The sequence below is a fragment of the Cydia strobilella genome, chromosome 4 (assembly GCF_947568885.1).
Source record: "Cydia strobilella chromosome 4, ilCydStro3.1, whole genome shotgun sequence".
Classification (NCBI taxonomy): Eukaryota; Metazoa; Arthropoda; class Insecta; order Lepidoptera; family Tortricidae; genus Cydia; species Cydia strobilella.
In genome coordinates, this window is record NC_086044.1 from 19,803,725 (window position 1) to 19,827,368 (window position 23,644).

The 23,644-nt window shown below is 36.9% G+C and overlaps 1 protein-coding gene across 2 annotated transcripts in view; it reads right to left on the minus strand.

The window, feature by feature from the left end:
• LOC134740808 (protein spire) overlaps positions 1 to 23,644 on the minus strand; it is a 219,110-nt gene that overhangs the window by 73,883 nt on the left and 121,583 nt on the right. For both annotated transcript variants that reach the window (XM_063673430.1, XM_063673429.1), the window contains exon 3: positions 22,211 to 22,340. In XM_063673430.1, the coding sequence (XP_063529500.1) occupies positions 22,211 to 22,340 (130 nt within the window). The remainder of the gene's footprint in view (positions 1 to 22,210; positions 22,341 to 23,644) is intronic.

The following is a 23,644-nucleotide window of genomic DNA, read 5'->3' on the forward strand; positions in this document are numbered from 1 at the left end:
AGGGAAACTTTCATTTTGGAAATGGAAAATACAAAAATCTAAGGGTCTGAAAAGTGTCCATATGGAAATTTAGCAAATTTGGAAACTTTCCGATGGCGTATCAGTACCCCTGTTACATCCTTCTAAACCAAAGTGTAAATTTATTGGAGATACTGGTTGTTATGTCCTTTCGGAATCAGTTGAACTTGCACAAGGCACAAGCTCTAAGCTGCCGGCGCCGCGGGCGCATTGCTAAAGCCACTCTTGACATTGGACATGATTGGCAGCTATTAAATGTAAAACTACCATTGTGAGACATAGTCCCTAAACATATTCCGTAGCACTTATCTATGAGCCTAAATACCTATACTGGCAAAGCAATATGGATTGATTCAATTGTCCCTATGTAATTACTAATTAGAAGAAAAGCTTCTGAATTCGATTGAAATTTTCCTTGTCATTAAGCATTGACGCGATTTAACATCAACTATATAATTATTATAATCAAACGATGGTTCCTATCTTCCTATCCACGTTTGGGCAATTTTTTTATGAGATGCAAAATATGCACGTAATCTCGTCCAGTTTAACCCCAGTAAGACAGAAGTTGGCGCGATTTCCAATGGGGAATGTTCTGAAGAAGTTTTTGATTTAGTGCCACCGTCACGTTTTTACCACCGCGCCTCCCGCCAAAGAAACAAAGCTCATCCTCACTTTCTTGACACGTGGCAAACCACATACGGGCATCTCGCTCGTTTTTGCCCAGAACGTGCAAGTTGTGGAATGAGCTACCTTCTGAGGTGTTTGCCTTGCGCTATGACATGGGGTTCTTCAAGAAGCAGGTATTTAGGGTTAGCAAAAGTGGGCAACGCATAAATGGCTCCTCTGATGTTGCTTATATCCATGGGCGGCGATGGCTGCTTCCCATCAGGCGGCTCGTCTGCTCGTTTGCTTCCTATTACATAAAAAAAAATGCAAACGATTCAAGCATTATTAAGTCGACCAACAATTTCTACAAAATGCGGACCACGAACTAGCATGTCTTCCAGAAGGATTACTTAGAGACCAAAAAACCCAACACCGCCCCATAATATACACATGACTTTCTTTGCGGAACTTGAGAATTTAGCTTTAACCAAGCTAAATTCATGAAATCAAATGAGTAAGTATAAGCATATACAAATGTTATTAAACCTAATACTACCCAATAAAGAATATAGAGTACCTATAATAAAAAATACCCTAGTGTAATTGAGAACTGAGGGCAAACTGATGAGTACATTATAGCAATGGATTTCATGTCAAGAAGTGACAGAAACCTAGACACTAATTATTCGGTAGAGACTTCATCTGATACCAGGCATTCATACGTAAACAATTAATTCGATGAAATGTGATTATACAGACATTTGAATTTCTATCAGCTCGTGTACGGCATTTGGAGGCGCTGTCGCAGTTAGGGTTATCAGATATCTGCAAATGGTTAATTCCTGGCAAGATCCCTGATGTGTTTTCAACAAAACAAATTTTCTGACATACTAATGATAAGCTTAGTCAGATGACAATAGTCTTCCTGGATATACAACATGCATTTCCTATAAACTACTTCAAATTTAAATATCAGAGCACTGAAACTGAAACTGTTAGGACGATTCGAAATTTATAATTTTGCTTGGAAATATGATCTGTCCGCTGCCAACAGTCACAATTCTTAGACATAGACATAATTTATTGGTAATAAGGTATTAGGTCACAATTTTTAAACTTACTTACTTTTTTTTTAACTTACGTAGATAATTTCTATGACAAAATTATATTATTTAGATATCGAATTGTTCTTTCGAATCAGCCTTCTAGAAACAGCAAAATTATGCAAAATGATGTCCAGTTATTCATTTCCACGTCCTAATTTTAAGAAATCTTGACATAGGTAGTATTCCGGCCGCAGTCCTGAAAGATATTTAGAATTCCTGACAGATCAAGACAATTTCAGACGTCGGTCAACCCTAGTCACATCGTGGTTGCATTGCGTCTATGAGACGCACGCTGCGAGGTTATAATGCCCTGATACTTTGCATGAATTAATCATTACGACTAATGTTTATGTGGGCTAATAAGGCCTTTGAACATTTTATAAAGGGGCGGTCGCAACTCAATACTTGAATCAGAGCTATAAATGCTCCTATCATGTTTCTTTATTATACAATATTGTGATGAATGAAAAGGAATAACTTTGCTTTTATTGCAATATCTAATAAGAGAGCATGCATCCCTCAGTGCATGTGTGGTGACCCTGAGCAGACGGTCGAACACATTGTTCTGGAATGCCCTCTCGCCGAATTCAAGGGACGGATTGAAGACCTCGCGAACCTCAGTGAAAGGGTAATGACATATGATAAATAAATAAATAATAAGAGATATCACAGAGCGATGACCAGCTATTACCCGGAAGGTAGCTGTTGGCAGAGAAAATTCTTACCAAAAATTTTCGCAGTACTAATGGCCTGCATTTTGAGAGACATGCTCTAAAGTCGCATGGTTTAGCCAAAGATAGATATAACTCCGTAATAGATGGATACAGTCTAAGGATAAAACGTGCCTCGAAAATCAAGAAAATTTGATTCTCGTTCAGAGGGCGCTACTAGCTTTGGCCTACAGTCGTATAGATGGCGTTGACGGTTTCGTCTGTTATTTAATAATTTTAACGCTTATCAGCGAAAGAACATGGGTCAAAATCATAAAAATAATTAATGCTAATAAAAAAAATCATTTATCTATGTTTAAATACATTCTATCGTATTTTTATAAATCTTCATTTTTAGTTTTAGTGTGTCGACAGATGGCAGTGAATTTACTGGGGTTACAAAATTTACTATGACAGTACCGCTCTAGTATAAGTTACTCTATGGTTTAGCAGACGTAAACGTAGGTAAACAGTGTAAATGCCGACCAACTACAATAGTTATCGAACCCTGTTTGCACTAAATGTCTGCTCATTAAATCACGAGCATCCAAATACAACAACAATGGTTACGGAAACAGAAATAATACGTAAATAGAAATCGTTATTCCCCTGGCATTTAAGTCCTGGCGCCAGGCGCTCTCCGCACCGAATAAATAGGCAGAAATCGCCACAACCAACGCTTGCGTAACAAATTTATGTCTATTCATTCACCGTGACTCAGCTATGACTCCGGTGCTTAATCCTCTTGCGGCAGACGCCAGTTGACATGGAGGTTATGAAATTGGCAATAAGAATAGCTCTCGAATGGCCAATATCCATAAAACAAAGGGAGATTTGCTTGGTTGGCAATTTGAATATTAACTATGATAAAATATGAGCACGGTACGTTGTAAATTTTAAACACAGAATAGTTTTCACTACATATGCATATTCTGCATCATTTACATGTTTTCCTTTACATCTTTTCAATACGTGGTAAAATAATGTATACATTTTTTACAAATGTCCCTTAAAACTGCAATGGATTCAACTCTCAATAAAATTGTCACTAAAGATTTACAATTCTAACAATCGCTCCCGAAATTATTGCAGAATGTTTATATCGAATTGGCTATCTGCTGATTGAAGACTTGCTAGTACAAGATGAGAATGTGATTGATTATTTTCTTTTACCTTTCATCATAGATTCAAATTCAAACACAATAGGCACTAAACGTTTACAACAACACGACACAAGTACAGGTTGCAGTATCATCTCGAATCGGCCATCAATTTGTCTCGTTTTCGTTTTACGACAGCCTAACTTTGCTATTCATCAAGATTGATTGGTTGTCCAAGTGGAACTAAACACGGTGGTCGTAAAGTGTGACCTTTATTTTCTGACACACAGCGCACACGCTGACATTGAAGATCATAACACGCGAGCGATGACAGTAGGTAGTAATGGTGGTTTATTAGAGAATACAAGTAGGTAAAACTAATTAGCGGAGTCTTTTAAGCATTAGTCTCCCGTTTTAAACTAAGTACAAGAACCAAGGCCTCAAAGTAAAAACGTAATTAACAACCATAAAATCATTAACAATTATAACAGTTGCAACATCAGCACGTGTAAGAATTCTTCATTGCCTTGTACGAATGCAAAAGCAGTTAGTCGTCAGAAACAAATAATAAGTCCCCAGTCAACAAAACGATAGTTTTCACATGAGAGAATAACAGTTAACCGTTGTACGTTGTTCGAGATAAGAGGCTGGGAATGGACGGTGATAACGGGAGGCTGCAGTTATAGGGATGCTGCGGAGGCTCGCGGGCACAATTGGGAAACGTTAGGTAACGGTGTAGAGCCGATAACTTCCAATTTTTAGCACGTGTGGAGGAATGCTGATGCAGTCTGGCGAGGTTTTCGAAGATATGCGATTTTTGAGAGCCGCTTTAAGTTTGGGTGGTTGGGAATAACTGCTGAATAGAATATTGAGGTTAGTAAACGAGTGTAGGAGGAATTTAAAAATAAAAGACTGACTTGGCTTTGTTTGACAATTAATTTGCTGAATAAAGTACTATATAGAGCAAAGATTTCTCTGTAAAACTTATTAATTTTAATTAGGTAAAGACATTGATTTAACAACTTTCAAATAAGTTCACTAAAGTCGCGCGTTCTACAATAGTAGTAATAATGATGTGACAATAGAGAAATTACCTTTCGCAATCTATCTAATATCTTAAACAAAAGAGGTGTGACAATGACACGCCGCTTTCTTGGACCAGCTATTAATAACAATTTATAATATTGTATTTGGCCACAACATATATTTTTTTAACAAAACGATCGTGTCAAACAAGCTTATATCATACATGGATTCGGTGTGTTGACAAAGATTAAGAGATATACCGCCAATACAGTGCGTCCTAGGGAGCTTTGGCGATATTACCAACTATTAGGATCATAAGAACTACATAACTGAGGGCCTACCGTGAAAAACTAAAATCGAAATTTCGTTATCTCGCTCTTGCCTATTCGAGCGATAGAGGGGCAGATATTGAAATTTTAATTTTTGTTTTTCGCGGTAAGGGCCTCTGCAGAGTAAGTAGCAATGCTGTTGTTTCGTGTAAGGTACTACCCAAGTTGGGCTACTATAGGCAAATTCGAATGATATGACTATGTGACAATACACCCGAGCTCTCTCTAACCTACACTCTCTCTGTCGTTTAGCCATACACAGACAACCAACTGTGAAACATCCCAAGACATGTAGGTGTCATTCGGTTTTCGTACAAGCGAGGAAGTGTAATATGAATAATTGTTACATGCATGTATGAATGATGGCTACGTCGCGGAGGTTAATGTGTTACATGACATAGAGATGTGCCATCGTCGTCACAGTTTTAAATGAACTTTCGTAAACCTTATTGCGAAGAGATAAGGTTCAGCCACGTTCAGTCAAATTGGTGATGTTAGTACGAAACTAGTCGTCGGATAAAATTTATTGGCGATGATTGTCGTGGTCGCACTTAAGCTGGAAAACGCTATGATTGTGTTAAGTGTTGTATAAATCAAATGTCTGAAGTATGAGCGAATTCAGAATGTTGGACAAAACTGAAACATTTTCTTGGCACGACATCACTCCACTAAAATCTTCTCCGTCCGTCCGTTGCAGTCGAATAATATGTATAAAAAGGTGGTCCACTCTTAGAAGCAATACCTACATTTTTCGTGGAAAGAATTCCGTAAAACTAGTTCTACGTAAGCGTTTCTTGAATTTGACAATGTACCTACCCCAAAATAAAGAAGTTAGCGGCCACCACTTACCAGGACCAAAATAGAGCGGATGAGCATAAGTCGGCAGAGAACTATGATTATTTTATACAATATAGTCTTAGTTACGGTAACAGACGGTTTGATAGAACCGGCCCTGCCCGACTCTGGCTTGTCCGTTTCTACAAACATAATCAAAGTGACCTAAACCAATAAATACTCCGTCGACACTAGAATTCTTTCCAACCTCTTTCACAGCCGCCGCAGGGTCAAGCGAGATATTCAATTAAACCCATTTGATTACAGAGCGCGCGCGCAATAAATAACAAACAATAGATTACGCTCCTAGGTATATTTGGATCGAAACACCTCTCGGTTAGGCACCGAAGAGTGTTCTGGGGAGTTGTTAAAATCGTTCATTTAGCATAGCGAGTCGAACGCTCAGTTAAACCATTTGTGTCGGGGAGAACTTCAGGTTTCGCAACTTCCGTCAGCAGTAGAGGTAGCTTAGCGAACAAGATAATGACAAAGAGATTAAGTGTGTACAGATCATTTTGGACAGTTGGCCCGTTCAAACACTGCTGCTGCTAATGGCTCAGTGATTTGATTGATAAATTCTAGCCTATGTCCTTTCCCGGTCTTCTAACTATCTCCATACCAAATTTTGTCTAAATCGGTTCAACGGTTTAAGCGAGATGTAACAGACTGACGGTCTGTTAGTTACTTTGGCATTTATAATGTAAAGTAGGTAAGGTAATGTTAGACCCAGTCATTCGTATTTTATTGGCAATTATAGACATCTACTAAAATCTTAAGTAAGTATAATGTTGTCGTAAACTTTGAGAAAGATGCGTCTATTTACGCATAGATAGACAGTTGTATCGTGAAAAGGTATAATAATCTAACATCAGGTTAATAAAACAAAATAATTATATTATTGGTCGCTTAGAAATATAGTCAAACATGATCAACGAAACGAGTAATTTTATCATAATTATTATGTGCTTATATTAGACACTTCTTAAAAAGTTTAGTGTACGTTGTCGTCTATATCTCGTGCCATCTTGCCTATTAATGATTTCACAATAAGTCATCTTAAAACCCCTCCCCTTGTTGGCAGAGAAGAGACGTGATTAGCAAGTGATAACATTAGAAATTAACACAGGACGGGCGGCGTCGTATCTTACGTCTGAAGTACTGGTTAGTCAACAACATGAATGCACATAATTTAATAGCTTGTTAGGGTTTTGTACCAAAAATGTAAAAAGGTACCATTATGGTGCGACTCTGTTCGTCTGTCTGTCTGTTTATCTGTCACATCGCTAAATATTTCGGGAACTAATAGTAATAATCTAAAAATCGAAAAAAGTCAAAAGAACTAAGAAGAAGAAGAAGAATAACTATGGTTAATATTACAATTAATTGTGCAAAACATATTTTCAATAATGTAAATATCCAGGGAGGAAAATGAGGACTACGTTTATATGGAGAAGCGGTCGTCCATTATCCTCTTGATATATAGTGGAGAAACTTTATTGAGCCGCTTTCGAAATGACTTCAGTCGTAAACAATGTATTTCAGTTGATAAGTCAATCGGGAGCTGGTAAAGGCATCTCCTTATGGGTCACGAGAATGTAACGTTTATATTACAGGTATGTTTAAAATGGCTGTCCAAATAAGTATTGAGCATTATTGATGGGGCTATTTGGCCAATCGTACAGTCGTTAAGTTTTGCGGACACGTTTCGATATGAAGTAAGTAGGTACTTAAGTTTAAAAATTTACCATCGTAGGACTTTTTGCGAGTCTCGCGTTTATAAATTAAGTAAATAGAAATTATCTCAGTTGCTCCAAATTACCTATCTCAAATGATACCTGGTAATGATCCCATGAAAGGACAATTTTGTCTATGTAGGTACACATTCACGGTATTTTTCAACGTATCATGTGCCTATTCGTTTTGTGAAATTACTACGTGTTAGTACTACTTAAAGTACTATACGATAGCAGAGGACTAGAAAAGTTACCTACCGGCACAGTACACATACGTTCATTTCTTCAACTAGATATGAAGATACTTTTGATACAGATACAGATACAGATAAAGATCTTTTATTGGTAAAAATAAAATACATTTTACAAGTCATTCAAACACTGACACTGACATCATATCTATAACAAATCTAAATAAATCATTACAAATAAAGATTCCGAAATTGATCAAAACCAGGGGAATTAAAGCTGCAAAGACAACCAATTTCCTATCATCAGATCTGATCTCGAATTCCCTGTGTTTAAAATTTAAGTGTAAGCCGTAAAGACCCCCTGCACTGTCCGTCCATCTGTCCGGCTTTCTCCGCCGATACTAATCACAAATTATATGGTGTCGTTAAAATACACATGCTGCCTGTGACATAACAATGACCCGGCGAAGGTTACAGCTTTTACTTCGGCCTAAATATGGAAAGTTTTATGTGACATAAGTTCAACTAACGTTATTTAAATAAAACAATCGTCGACGTGTTTCAGAATTAATCAAACGTCCATTTTACAAGTTTTTGTCTTAGTGACTATATAACATTTTTGGTTGGGAAGACCGTCATAAGTACTGTGTCTTGTACGTATCCAAATACGAGAGTTCTTGTCTTGTATTTGGATACGTACCAGACACCAGTCTGAAAGGAAGAGCTTAGCTCCTTATGATCTACGAACTACGCTGTAAGTGGAATATGGTGCAAACCACGAATTAATAAACTAGTGGATGTGAAATGACTCCTATTTAGTATGAAAACCAGTGTCGCTAAACTCACACATTCATAGCCACGTTAAAATATGTCACACACTTACAAAATTGCTCTGATTCGTAGCAACTTTCCATACCAAAAGGTTATTACCGGTGGACATTTCTCGAACGAATATCAACTGTAGGCTACATGAGTGACGGTTTAAAATATAATGTCAAAGCTATATGACATACGACTCTTTCATTATCTCATTCATCTCACAAAAGCTCGCTCAACGTGCACCTAATACAACTACTCAACACCAGATGGCGTTATTTTATATAATTTTAAAATCACTTACTTATTACAGGCGAGAAAAGGGCTAAAAAACCAGTATAAGTAAGGTCTAATTACGCATGGTTTGTTACGGATCTCACGGTCACGTTACACTGGTTCGTTCGAGATCTCTACACGCCTGCGAGTAGCTAACCGTTGGAACTTCTTTCCATTCGACGATATAGGGAGGGGACAGTGTAATCGGAGTGTTTTATCGATATTTGTGTGTTCAGTTAGGTATTGATATTTCATTACCGTATGTTTTAACACATTTAGATGATACTTTATTTATGATTATAATATAGGTAGTGATAATCGTGATTGTATGAAAAATAATATGTAGTACAGTACAACAAATATCTAACTAGAAATTTGTTTCTTATTAATTGACCAACTAGGTTGTTAATGTGAACATTAAATATATCTTAAAGTCAAACAGATAAAATCATAGTTCTTTAAAGGTCTATTAACTCGGTATTGCTGTTATTTTGTAATCACAAATCTGCAATTACTTACATAGGTAAGTATTCGTCTTTAACAATATATTTACTTGTAGCAGCATTTAAGGCCAATCTAGACGGGACAACCTGATTAAATTGTCAAATTAATTGTATGGTGTGAAAGCATACATGAAACTGGCTCATCGATCCCACTTGATTTGATTGTAAGATTGTGACCTATCAAATCAGGAAGGGGGGCGGCAAAATTCCAATATTTGACGCTAGTTTGCGTGGTACGGAACACTTTTTATTAATTTAGTGAGCCCGAATGTCACTAATAATTACTAAATTAGTAACTAAGTTGCGTGTGGACGCTAGATGAGATGTATGGCAAATTTATCCCCAGAAATCTTTCTCTAAGAAATGCTCCTAGCAAATGGTGCTATATTTTTGCGAAAACTAATTTTCTTGCCCAGTAGCATTGATCCATTTATTTTTAATATCGGCATCTTGTGGTAACCTACAATAATTAATAATAAAGAAATAGAAAATATAAAACGTTTATTCGTGGCACATTGCATGCATTGTACGCATAAGTGCATTAAGTACCTAGTCTAATTATATTAACGATGAAAATATGATGGGTGTAAAAAACAAAAACGTATGTAAAGGAATACGAAGGTTTGAAAGGTTGCCATGAAATGACCCCGACTTAACTTAGTGCTTGATGACCAGAGCTGCCATATTTACTAAGACATTGATTATCCCAAATAATAATTAGAAACGTGTCTAAAATAATAATTTATTACCGAACCAAACATCAAACTTGAAATATCGTAACTTTAACTTTATCGATATAAATATCGACATTGCGCAGCATCTGAGTAGCGAAGTTATTTGACATTTAGGATAGCGAATATTCCAGATAAACGTAAAGAATAGTGACAAAGGATTGTGAACTCTAAGTTCTAACTGATAAAATATAGATTTACTTAACGAACATTCCTAAATAATGCAAAATAAACAGATTTTTCGTATTTATTAGATTATATTTAAATAAATAACCACCGGTGATAGGAAATACCTCCACGTGAAAGATTTTTTAAACCGCTGTGATTTCTGCAGCTTAATACTGCACAATACGGCATTTTAAATTTAATTATCAATTTTTGTTAGACGAGCGTACGTACTACGTGAATGTCATTCGAGCATGAAGTTTACACAACTGAGCATAGTCTGTGCATAAAGTGAGTCGGTCGCTACTAACTGTCGAATAGACGGGAACGCCCACTTGCCATCTCCATCCTACTCCATGGTGCAAACGCAAGAGTTAGAAGGGACAAAAAGCTTATAGACGGTTTTACTTGACAGAAGGTCTTCTCCACATTGCCCTTAGTTATGTTCTTATGTAAACTTGCTGAAAACTGAGCAAGAATCCATATAACATTTCCTGTAAACCAGATGTTTAATTAGTGAAGAAGGAAGGTGACTTAGGAAGTACAACAAAATATCGATTTAGGGTTTGTTACCGAAATTATTCGAACTAGGTAGGTAAGTACTTATTGTTTATGGTTCCGCGACCTAAATTGACTACCAGTGATGGAGTGGACCCATTACAACATTTACAACTAATAGAAAGAAAGGTCGCCAGGAAGCACTAGTCTTAATTATCATTACGAAAACGCCCAACCAATTTAAATAACGAATTATCCAAGCAAAGCGTGCGAAATGAACGTAGCAAACAAGGTAAAACCAGAAATATACAAAAACATTGTCCGTAAGTGAGCCGACCGTTACTAGAAGATCTGATATCCGAATATTCATATCATCTCACAATTGGTATCACTAGTGTGATTATAATCTTTGTGCGAATGCAAATAAGGTTCAGGGAACTTTTAGTGATGTGCTTTTGTGTTTCCGCAAACGTTATCACGACTGTATCAAGCCGTGGGAATTTCGTGAGGATGGTTTCTTAGATTGTACGGAGAGTCGTAAAATGACTTTCTTTGCCGCGGCCTTGCAGTCGTTAGCGAAGTTTGACACACAGAAACAAAATGTCCGCTTGACAAAAAATTGCTTCGTACGGTGCATGACATTACGTTGAATGATCATGGTCAGTTTGGTCCCGTAATTCGGGGATTCGGTTGAGCATCGGGTCGATTAGTACATTATTGTCGAGGTCGCATTGTGTCTTCACATTTTGAGTATCTACAAATGTGAGAAACCTAATTTGTGCACTGGTATATTATGTGAATTTGATTCGAGTGTAGGTACAGTTAAAAATTCAGGTACACGCTGCATTAAGGTACCTATATCAAAACCCTTAATAGCGATGCTATGAGATTACAACTGTTCAAAGGAATTGCAACGTACATCACACTCAAGCAAGAGGTCATCACTATTCTGATAGAAGATAGATTGTTTTACAGCTTATGCCATAATTTTTCTCCAGATGAGTGTAACACCCACACGTGTCATTATCGAATAAAAAAAATAACACCGATCACTCGACCTAAGAGTGTTGTCACTGTTGTCAGTGCTTTGTACCGTTCCACAAAACCGTCTACAAAAAGACTAGACAAACCCGATTATCACAAATATCAAAATCCAATCAGAAACATAACCCGTTGTAACGAAATTTCATCGATCACGGCCGTCAGATGTCTGATAACGTCGTCTAAGTGAGATGTTAATAATAAACTCAAGTTTTAAAGCGTTAGAAGTTGGGAGGTATCACTGTGGCTCTGATCGGTAGAATTGAGATTATTTCCATGCACAGTTGGAGTTAAATGGGCCGATTTTGATTTTGTTGTTCTTGTTTTTTCCTCCGTTTTTGGTAAAAATTGGTTAGATTGTAATCTCCTCATTTTGGGCGGAATAAACACTAAACAAAACACTAGAAAAAATCTATGTAATTTTCCAGTGAGTTATCAAAGCTCCATACGTTTTCATAACTCAGCAGGGGAAAATGTTTCAGGACAGGAGGGCTGATTCGTATCGAATTTGCCAAATTCAGTGCTTTTTCTTGAATATTTTATACAGTAAATCTAAAGAAAAAAAGACACCAAAGTAAAGTCGGCTCAAATAGGTAGTTTCATAAAGTAAAGGCGCAATGTTTATAGTATTTTTAGTATTCGCAAAGATAGATATAACTCCGTAATAGATGGATACAGTCTAAGGAAAAAACGTGCCTCGAAAATCACGAAAATTTGATTCTCGATCAGAGGGCGCCACTAGTTTTGGCCTACACTCGTATAGAGGGCGTTGACGGTTTCGTTTGTTATTTATAATTTTAACGCATATCAGTGAAAGAACATGGGTCAAAATCATAAAAATAATTAATGCAAATAAAAAAAAATCATTTATCCATATTTAAATACATTTTATCGTATTTTTACAAATATTTATTTTTAGTTTTAAAGTGTGTCGACAGATGGCAGTGAATTTACTGGGGTTACAAAATTTACTATGACAGTACCGCTCTAGTATAAGTTACTCTATGGTATTCGTATAGATTAGTGTAAAAATAATTTATGTTGTAATTTAATATTATGAAATAAATAAATCTAAATCTATTACTCACTTCTTTCCTACTATAGTAGAGCTTTAAACATAGGTAAGGCTGAATATCTGTCAAATGTAAATTGTAATCATGTTACCGTATCGCAATCAAATGCATTGTGTAAAAAAGTCGTCCCAAGTGTTGATATATGTAACATTATTAAATATGTATTCACTATTCATGCCTTTACACTCACGTGTGCTACGGTGTAAGAATCGCATCAGTTCACTCGACTTGAATTGTCCGATTGACCCGCATGCGATATCAAATCGATACTTTCGATTCGTTTCGATTGCCTACTAGTACTGCTCGTGTCCGTGAACAGTTATCCGCGGAGCGTGGCCGTGAACTTCATGTTACGATCGTTCGTTAGGCTTATTGGGCCGATGGCAAAGGGCAAATTGGACCTACGCCTACTAAACCTAGTTCCTGGTGGATACCGTCAGCATCAAATGTAGCGGATCAGTAGAATACGAATCAAAAGTATCTACATTAGACTGTGACAGATAATTTACAAAAGTATTCCAGGGTGGCAGATACTTTTGGCGCGATGTTTCATACGCTAATTTGATCTTGACTGTTTTTTAGTGTGGCAATATGTGACATTAAAACAATAAAAACTATGAAGCACTTTATATTTTGAGTCTGTGGGAGATGTTGGGGATTTGGGTCTTGTAATATCGATAATAAAACCTCAGGAGCTACTAAAATAAATTGTCACGCCGCCAACTTCTGGAATGATCAACATAACTTTTATTCTGAACGGAATCGACCAAAATGTATGCATGCATAGAAACAAGCTTCACTGTCTCTTCTTGTTATGAAGGAGGTATAGGTGTAACCCAGAGTTCATAGGATCTTTGCCAGAGAATTATTACAAATTCAAGAAGTCAATTGCAGTTACAGACAAGCTATCGTGTGTCTTCTGTTCAATCGAGCCAATGTAATGTAGTTTATAAGCGGTACATTTGTGTTAAAATTACGAGTAGAGGCTACGAATTAGATATAAAGATCCTACAGCTTAGGCTAAAAGGTATAGTCTGACTTCAACTGAGATGGCGTTGTCTCCACTAACATCAGTTACTTACAGGATTTCATAATTTTATGTAGATTGCAAATATTGCAATGGTCCCGATACTTGGTTTTAATCAAAATTATGTTTATCTATTCGAAATTCCATTAGTCAGAATCTTGATGGGTTCAATCGGCTTCAGCGTCATCGGTTGTTCTAAAAAATTGGACTTAATTGGGCCATTGAATTATCTTTAAACTAAGACAAGCTTTTTTAAAGTTGGGAACTTATGTCCGATTTGGCTCCCTCTAAAGACTTATGTGGCGATCCATGCCTAAAGGAAAGCCACATATAAATATGCAATCTTGAATACAAATAAGATTTACAGTTTATAAATATGACGTAAACTAATTATAAAAGGTCGGCAAGCCAAGCTATCGGGTTACTGATAGGCATAAAATTACTGGCCATAACGGGATGCTGGGACGCAAGCTAGATTAAAACGCAATAAATCTATCACACTACGTATTTCGCCAGACCACAGTTAAAATACAGATTAATACAGTAAACTGCAGATAAGCGCTTGAAACGCTCGAAAGGGCTCAGAAATATTCCGATACGCTTTGATAGTTTATGCGAATCTTACAAGCAGTTTGTCCTATTCTAGATCTAATATATGTTATTTAATCCATGCAGGAACCGATCCCTGTAACCAAGGCCTAAGGCTTTGTGTGAAATTAATTCGGCGTGCGTTACGCGCAAATCTAAAATGGTTGCAAGAGGTTTCTTAGCTGATTTACTGCCTCAAGCTATCAATTTACTGCGGCCAGACGTAACCGTAGTGGTAGGAGAAATTACGTCTCGATTATAAGTCGAGACATCGGTGCAAAAACTCGAAGGGAAAACGTAGAAAATATGACAGGTTAATTTAGATTGAACACTTGTGAGAGTCTGCGGAGGAGCGAGCGGAACGGATCGACGTCGCATTGTGCGACGGGTGTGCAGGCGCAAGTCTGACACACCAAATGCGTCGAGGTGCAGCTCAAGAACTAACATCCTATAAAAAGTGTAGGTCTTACGCATTACTTCAATCCAAATGGTAATTTTCTGGAACAAAAACACCCGCGCTTAGTTTGAAAATTAATGAGTTAATTCTTAAATACAGTTTTTGTTTTCGACAATCTTTCTTATATTTTGTTCCATATTACATCACTATTCATGTATTCATGATTTGATTTTTGTATCGTTTTTGCCTTCTTATCCACTTATCCACTATGTAAGTGGAGTGGAGTGTAGTGTGTGTATGTATGCACCGTGAAAATCATCCATCAAACATTAAGATTACAGTCAGAACGTCGGTCGATACATTTCTCTTCGTCGCAATCGTGAACTACCTACTACTGACAGACGACATGACAGTTCATGTCGTCCCTTACCCTGCGGCGAACTAGTGTAAGTGCGATATGTCACAAGCCTAGCTTCTCCAGAGCATCATGCATGCCGCGGGCTTAGTGCATAGGTCATTGATAGGATGTCGAGCGATACGTCGCCTGGGCGGTCCGGGCGTGCGCCGCTGACAGACGACACGGCTGTTATTACTAGCGCAAGCAACTCATTCAATCAACTGAGATCTGAGATACCTTCGATTCCGTTTGAAAGCGAAACAATAAAGAATTTCGGTGTGAGGTCGTACGCCCTGCACAAGTGCACACTCTGAAATGTGATGTTTAAAAGTTCCACAATTCCCATTTATAATATCAGTCATCATCCCATTCAGTTTAACAACTCTGCTGCATGCCCTTTAGGCTAATGCGGGCGCCACATAATTTACGTAAAATAATCCTGCGAGGCCGGACAATGGACATATTTATATTACAGCTATTACAAAAAAAGCGCAGGCGATGGCGATGTATGTTTAGTGTGATCTCTGATAATATAATTATCTCAGAACTCAGTGTCAATCATACTACAAACCAGTATATTTGAGGGCAATGGTTAGCAAGCTTGGGGAATACAAGATCTGAGGAAAGTGAAAATGGACTGCCACAATGCATGCAAATGCTAATGTTACATTTTGAAATTGCAATCGAAAGTTGACATGCGCGGAAACAGAATATTTATGTTGAAATTTTAATTAATTTAGTGCAATAGGTATTTAATAATTAAACGTATTGAATTAATCAGTAAAATAAAGTAAATGCAAGTAAATAGTCTATATATTAAGTATATCAAGATCAGTAAACCTCCTACCAAATTGCGCGGCATGCGGAAATCACACGCATCCGGAATGCAATGGGAGCAAATGTCTCCGTAGTGACTGTAGCCGGCATTGTTTTGTGGAGTTATGGAGCACATTCCATCTGAAATGCTAATTTGTGTGATTGTTATCAGAACCTCTTCATTAATCGAGGTGTCTGAATATTCTCTTTTAACATGTGAATTAGGTATCTATTGTGATATTTGTGATATGCCGTGGAAAAAAAGGAGTTTTGCTGATTGGAGATTAGCATGATACCTTTACAATATCGTTTTAAAATTCATGTTATACCAAGAATCTTCTTATTGTTTCTGGCGCAACGGTTTCGGAAAAAGGAAGAACAAATGGATAATAGAAATAGATAGATGTGGATTGATTTGATTAAATTCGAATTGAATTAAGTAGTTAATGCCAAATCCAAGCGCTGGTTGCACAGTGGGTAACTATAGGTACTTCTCAAAAAAGGGAAAGATACTCAATGAATTCTACATTTTCTATTCGAGTTGCAGAATTAAAAAAATAAAGGATATTCCGGATAAGTAGCTTAAGTGGCAGACAAAAAGTATAATTAGTTAGTCATCGTTTCTATAAAACAGTTATGACATTTCGATCCATTAAGTGGTAAAATTGACTTAAAAGACTAGATTGAATAAAAAAGGTGACGAGTAGTAGGCCACAATGTCGAATTGTTCTGAGACGTAAAAAAATAATTTAGTCATCCTGTATTACTTTATCCAAGACACGATTCATGGCTAGACCTATAATTAAGAACGAACTATCATTATCCATCCGTCGGAAGCTACACGGATAATGCGTAGTACTTATTTGATTCACAAAGAAAGTAATTACTAAATAAATAGCTCCAAGTTTTACTTTCAAAGATCACAGAAAAACAATAGAACGAGCACAATCAACGGCACGCACTGGTTTAATCGTAGGTACGCACTTGTAATAGTACGCAGCAAATGCAAATCAGGGATACAATTAGCCTGACCCCGATGGGGAGTCAAGTGCAGTCGGGTTCCCACGAGCACTCCCACGCAGGCGGTTATGGAGAGCTTGGATCAGTTTCAAAGGTTCTATAGATTTAAGGGCATTCTTAACCATTATTGATCATAAGCATGAACAACTCATACAATCTACTAGGTATAAAGCCTTACAAAAATAGGGTACCTACTCTAAGCAGGGATTCGAGAGGTTCTAAAGGATTTATTTTTCCGCCAATGAAGTTTTTAAGAGAAGGTATAGGATAGAGATAATTGGAAATTGCTTCACCAACATGAGTCCTGCTCTTAAATACTTTTTTTATGCAAAAGGTTTGGAAACTAATTTCAGTATCTTTCCATAAAGGTCGGAACGCCGAAAGGTTGCCAATGGTAGAAGAATTAAAACAATACAAAATGTAACAAATATGAGCGCTTTAATTCTGTACTGTATAGATACCTAATAGATGTAGCTTTTCTAAACCCAGTGAAGAAACACAAACATTCTCAATCTCGGTGGTAGCGTATAATTATAAAGTAACACCAGCATAAACGTACATCACTTATATTTACGATTACGACTTCATTATTGGATACAGTCATATATTAATGCACAAAACAGGAAGCTAAACACTAATTCGCTAACAAATGAATATTATGTTATAGTTTACCGGTAAACCAATTGTAATTGTAACCCTATAGAAGCCTAACGGAGAATCAGACCCGTTGTCAATTTGCACGTGGCCCATCAGGCTCCCAGCATGGGACGCCGGCGGCCGCGCCGATTTACACGCATGCGCAGAGCAGCCCAGATATTATCGAGATCCGATAATCTAAAACTAATCGGCAGAAATGAATATACATTGGATTATTCGCTAAGACAGTTTTAGTACAAGCGTTGTCCACATATTTTCTCCTTTTAATCAGAATTAAAGCCTATTTTTTAATTGCGTAGACTAAAATGACATTTCATGTGGTGCTAGTTTTTTACGTCTTATAAATAGTGATGTGCTACAACCGGTACTAACCGAAAATAAACTATTGGGAGGTATACTTATATTTGTTGATAAAGTGTCTGTAACACAATGAATGGATAATCCGTGACATGCTAAAAGGGGACACTAGAAGAGGTATTAAAAAGGGTGAAATAGTGTGTGGGTAAAAATGTGAGGTGAGGGCTTCTTAAGGGGTGAGTTCTGGAATAAAAAGCACCCTATGTCCTTCCCCGGGACTCAAACTACCCCTATACCAAATTTGAACTAAATCAGTCCAGCTGTTTAAGCGTGTAGAGGTAACAGACAGACAGACACACTTTCGTATTTATAATATTCAATCAATCAATATATTTTATTTCAGACCATGTCCATAGTGTTAGTGTACATTCCCTTAAGCCTATGTTAGTTAAACCTATACTAACATTACTAACTTATAATAACTTAGATAGAGACAAATGGAGAAAGTGTGAGGAGGCTTTTACCCAAAAGGGATCTACATCAGACTAAATTGAAAATATGTAGTAATTTTGCAATGTGATGTGGAAATAAAAAAGCTTTTTCCCCTCACTAGCTCGGAAAGTTGTCGTTTATCCTTCAATACAAGCGGGGAAAAACGCGTTTTATCCACTAGTGGGGAAAGTAATTTGACCTTGGATGGAGAGTGTTTAAGTAGCTTGACAGATAACAAAACGTAAAACGCTCATCATAATGGTTCGTTCGATATTAATTATCATTAAATAAATGGTTTGAGAATCTAATAAAAATACCAATTTTAGCTTTATTTAATGATTTTAAGTCATAAACCTTAAAATTCCATAAGAAACGTTTGTTTTTTTTTATAATGATGTTAAATATAATTCTGAACGCACAAGTTGAGTCGATGCAATTTCAAAACGCATCGTTGACATTTCATACATCAGAAATGTCAACAATTTTTTTACTTAAAACCTTTTCTCACCGACTTGCGTAAAAATACACAACTTCCAGAGTTTTCTGTTATAATATCGTAAAGAAATGAGTGATTCCAGTGATGAAGATCTAACGCCTGTGGATGTTGCACTTTCCTCGCTATAGTGAGGTGAAAAGTTTTGTGTTACACACGGGCGCAAATGTATTTTACTTCTCGTGTGTTGAAACACTCGCTACGCTCAGGATTCTATTTTAGAACCACTCGCTTCGCTCGTGGTTCACCTATAGAATCCTTTCGCTTACTCGTGTTTCAATTCTACACTCGCGGGTAAAATACAACTTTGCACCCTTGTATAACAAATAACTATTTTATTATTATTATTAATAACTTATAAACTAAGCCTCTGGATCCCATATGTACATTGTCCCAATGTTTCCAGAAGGCGCAAGCAGGCGACTCTAACACTAGGCGCACGAGGCTGTTGGAACTGTCTCGCACGCGACGCATCAGGGAGGCAGTTCTTTTGCGTATTATCGCACCGAAGCAGATATTAAGTATGGATTTCCTATCATGTAGCGAGTAGATTTCATTTATTGTTTATTTTGAATCAAAAGTTAATTTATTATTTATCGGTTATTCTGGTTATTCACAACCCGAAATCAAAGATCAGCACTGTTTGTTTTAAGCTGGTATCATTATTTCTACGTTTGACATTTGTGGTTGTCATTTTAGTCTACGCAATTAAAAAATAGACTTTAATGTACGCTAGTAAGTTAAAAGGTCAGATTAGAATAATAATTATATTCTAATTTTTATAATTAGACCTCTTACCCTTTAACCACTGTTCATACGAAGAAAATGTCAACGGCTTTGGAGCGATGCTTGTGAATTTTCACAAGAATCATGTTAACAAAGATAGATATAACTCCGTAATAGATGGATACAGTCTAAGGAAAAAACGTGCCTCGAAAATCACGAAAATTTGACTCTCGATCAGATGGCGCCACTAGTTTTGGCCTACACTCGTATAGAGGGCGTTGACTGTTTCGTTTGTTATTTATAATTTTAACGCATACCAGTGAAAGAACATGGGTCAAAATCATATAAAAATAATTAATGCAAATGAAAAAATAATTTATCCATATTTAAATACATTTAACGTATTTTTTTAAATCTTCATTTTTAGTTTTAAAGTATGTCGATAGATGGCAGTGAATTTACAGTGGTTACAAAATTAACTATGACAGTACCGCTCTATCTTATTATATCCTCATTGATGTTAATAACATTGTTTACCAGTAGGTACAGTGTAGGTACATAAATTTACCTCTATTTCTACGTTGTACTTAAAAAATTTTTTCTAATTCCAGGGTTTTTGCGAACGTAATGAGATTTCGGAAGGATCGTGCGGTGTCGTAAATAGGTTTCGAGAAAAAATGAATGCGTGGTTCGAAACTTTATTAGCCTAGTGACTTGCAGTTATCAAGTCTAGAGCATTCGATATGGCTCTGTTATATGTTTGGTATATAAACACCAATTGATACTTAGTAGGTAGTAGGTACCAGGCACTTAGAGTTTTTACAACATTACGACAAGTATTTTTTGAAATAAAACGTGCCAAGTTGTGGAGTACCTTTTTAAATTAAAATCTATGTTATTCTTTATATTTAGTTAAGTAGCTATTCAGAAATAACACTAAATTTTAAATCCTTCCCCAAATTTAAAAGTTATTGTGACCTACAGTTAGAACTAAATAGCATGGCACATTAAAAAAGTCAATTACCTAAATGGAAAATTAACTGTCACAGTTTTACCTCAGACTGTTCACTTATATTTAGTGTAGGACTGAAGTTTTGGTTTCAGCCAAAAAACTGCCGATCCTTTAGGGGGCCTCCGAAGCATAGCTTTCGGCCGAAACTAGAGCAAAACCCATCCTTAGGGTTCGGCAAAAAGTCCGGTTTCAGTCGGTCACTACTTATGTTTTCTGTACTTGCTGCCTCACCGATACAAGTACATTAGAGATGAACCGTCGTACCGTTTTTATCGCCATAAGTTCGCAGGCGACGAGAGGTCGACCGAGAGTTCACCGGAGAAAACAGACCACTTATCCAGCCCTAACGGCTCAATTGCCTATTTGTACGATTATACAACCTTTTATTTGCCGGTTATCCAATAAAATTGCCCAGGGTAATTTGAAACAGTAACCTAATAGACCAAAGGTTGTATAATGTTCTATAATGGAAGTTATTTGGGGCAGAGTTTCAGGTGTAGACAATGGTTTATGTTACAGAACTTATGCAAGATACTGCACAGGGAATTTGAAAAAAATGCAAGCCATGTATTATTTAACCCGGAACAGACCATTTGCAGAGTTCTTAAAGTTCATTCCGAATAACGTAATGCCACTAATGCCGGTAACTTACACTCGATATGCTCGGTTGGTGTCAATGAGATATTTAGTCAAGTAAGTAGCAAATGTAGCAATTGCTTCAGAGAGTGTAAACTTAAGTGGTAATAAAATAAACTACATACAGACGCGGGATTTCATGGACGTTTCTACTATTAATGTAATCAATATGTAAGAAAATTGACCAAACGTAAATTTCCACTGCTGGTGAAATTCTGGAGACTGGGAATTTCAACACATACTTTGTTGTGCTATGTGCTACCATTTACCAACTTTCCACAACATTCTTCAAATCACCGATCGATCATCATTACAAGAAGACCTTATTTATATTACCTATTGATATCAACTCTTATGAACTTTGTAGCACTGCCATTCCTTTATGATTTTTGCAGTTACTCTCACCATCTGCATTAAACTCAATTTTAAACCATTTTCAAACACAATGTATGGGTCATCGGGGTCATTAGTCATTTCACGAACTACGAATACGAAGTTTCTTTCAAGGACATCAAAAATTTAAAGCTGAAGCAAAAATAAAACAAAAATATTACCGTCTTAGTCCTATTAAGCAAGCAGCATTAGAAAAAGAAGTAGATCGTATGTTAAAAGCGGGAATAGTAGAACCATCTCACTCTCCTTGGAATTCTCCTGTTGTGATGGTTGAAAAACCTAACGGTGATATGAGACTATGTTTAGATAGTAGGAAAGTGAATTCGGTCTCGAAATCTGATGCATACCCAGTTCCATACGTACACTACATTTTAGATAACTTACGTGATGCTAAATTTCTTACCTCATTTGATTTAAGCGCTGCTTATCATCAGATTCCACTTAATGAAAGCAAACCTTCCACCTCATCACCTTAGTATTGGTACATAAGGAACACTTACCAGGCGCATCGCAAGTCTTCAGCATCTCGGTGATCAGCCCCTCGAGGTCTGGCGAGATGAGCCGCTCCTCGTCCTCCGAGTGAGTGTAGTCCAGCGCGTGGTAAATGGTCAGCGCCAGTTTCACCACCAACTGTAACAAGGATACACAGATTTTTAACTCCGTTCATCTTTTTTACACACTTTTATTTAGCTTCACTGCGTATGTTTGCTTCAAATTTTGTAACTTAAATTTGAACTACTTCCCGGTGACTGATTCAATTGAAATTTCGAGTAGTTCTGTAATTCCGATGACAATGTAATATGCAAACATGGAGCTGATCTCATGATGCTGTTGGAAGGAGCTCCTCGATGGAAAAACACAAACACATCGAGTTTAGGCTCATTAAACAGGCCTTGAGAAGTACTTAGTAAGAAGTAGAGTCAGCAAATAAAGAGTGTCAAAAAAACCTTTTTGGCACTAACTTGTTATAGTCTGATCTTAGATTTTATCTACAAAGTAACAACCGACTATTCCTAAATACAAAACTTCTCCAAAAAGCGCACGAAAGAACAATTTCGTTGCGGCAGCCAGTAAATTCCAAAATAACTTCATCTGATAATAAAGAGTTCCATCTAGTTATCTTTAATTTGATCGCAAATTGCTCTTTCATTTCATCTTCTAGCGTTTTTCAATCGTGGATTGCACGAAACTTTGGCAGTGGTTTGTAAAACGACGACGATGAGGGCAAAAACATAATAGTAAACGTAAGGTAAAATTAGGGTAAAGACTTGATAGTGAAAGTGCTTACCTATAGTAGGTAGATGAATATTTTATTAATGTTGCATTTGCGTGATTTTTACAGTGAAGGTACACGGAACACGGATTTGGCTGTAGGTACAAAATGTACGTCGATCGACATAAAGTCTTCCCCACAGTGCGATACAAATTTACTATAACTACTTACTACTTACTATCATATTGTACTTGCATAGTAAAGTTCCTCTTTATTTATTTTGTGATATTAGTCCTGATTTTTACTTTTAAGGCTACATATCATCATTCGCTTGAGCTCATCCCATTCATTTGGGGTCGGCGCAGTATGTCTTTTTCTTTCATACCTCTCTCTCGCCCGTCTTCTCATCATTCACTCACGCGTTCGTTTCATATCATCTCTCACACAGTCCATCCACCTTTTCCTCGATTTTCCTCTCCCGTTACTTCCCTCCACATCCATTCGTAATACCTTTCTCGTCACATGACTTTCATCCTTCCGCATCACATACCCGTACCACGCTAGGCGATTCGCTCTTACTTTTTCTACTATGGGTGCAATTTTCAGGCTTCCTCTTAGACTTACTTCTTTCTTCTTCTTCTTCTTTTTTTCTTTCTTTACTTTTTAGGCTATTTCCCCTAAAATAAAACCTATCCTATTACACTTCATAAATTTTTAGCCG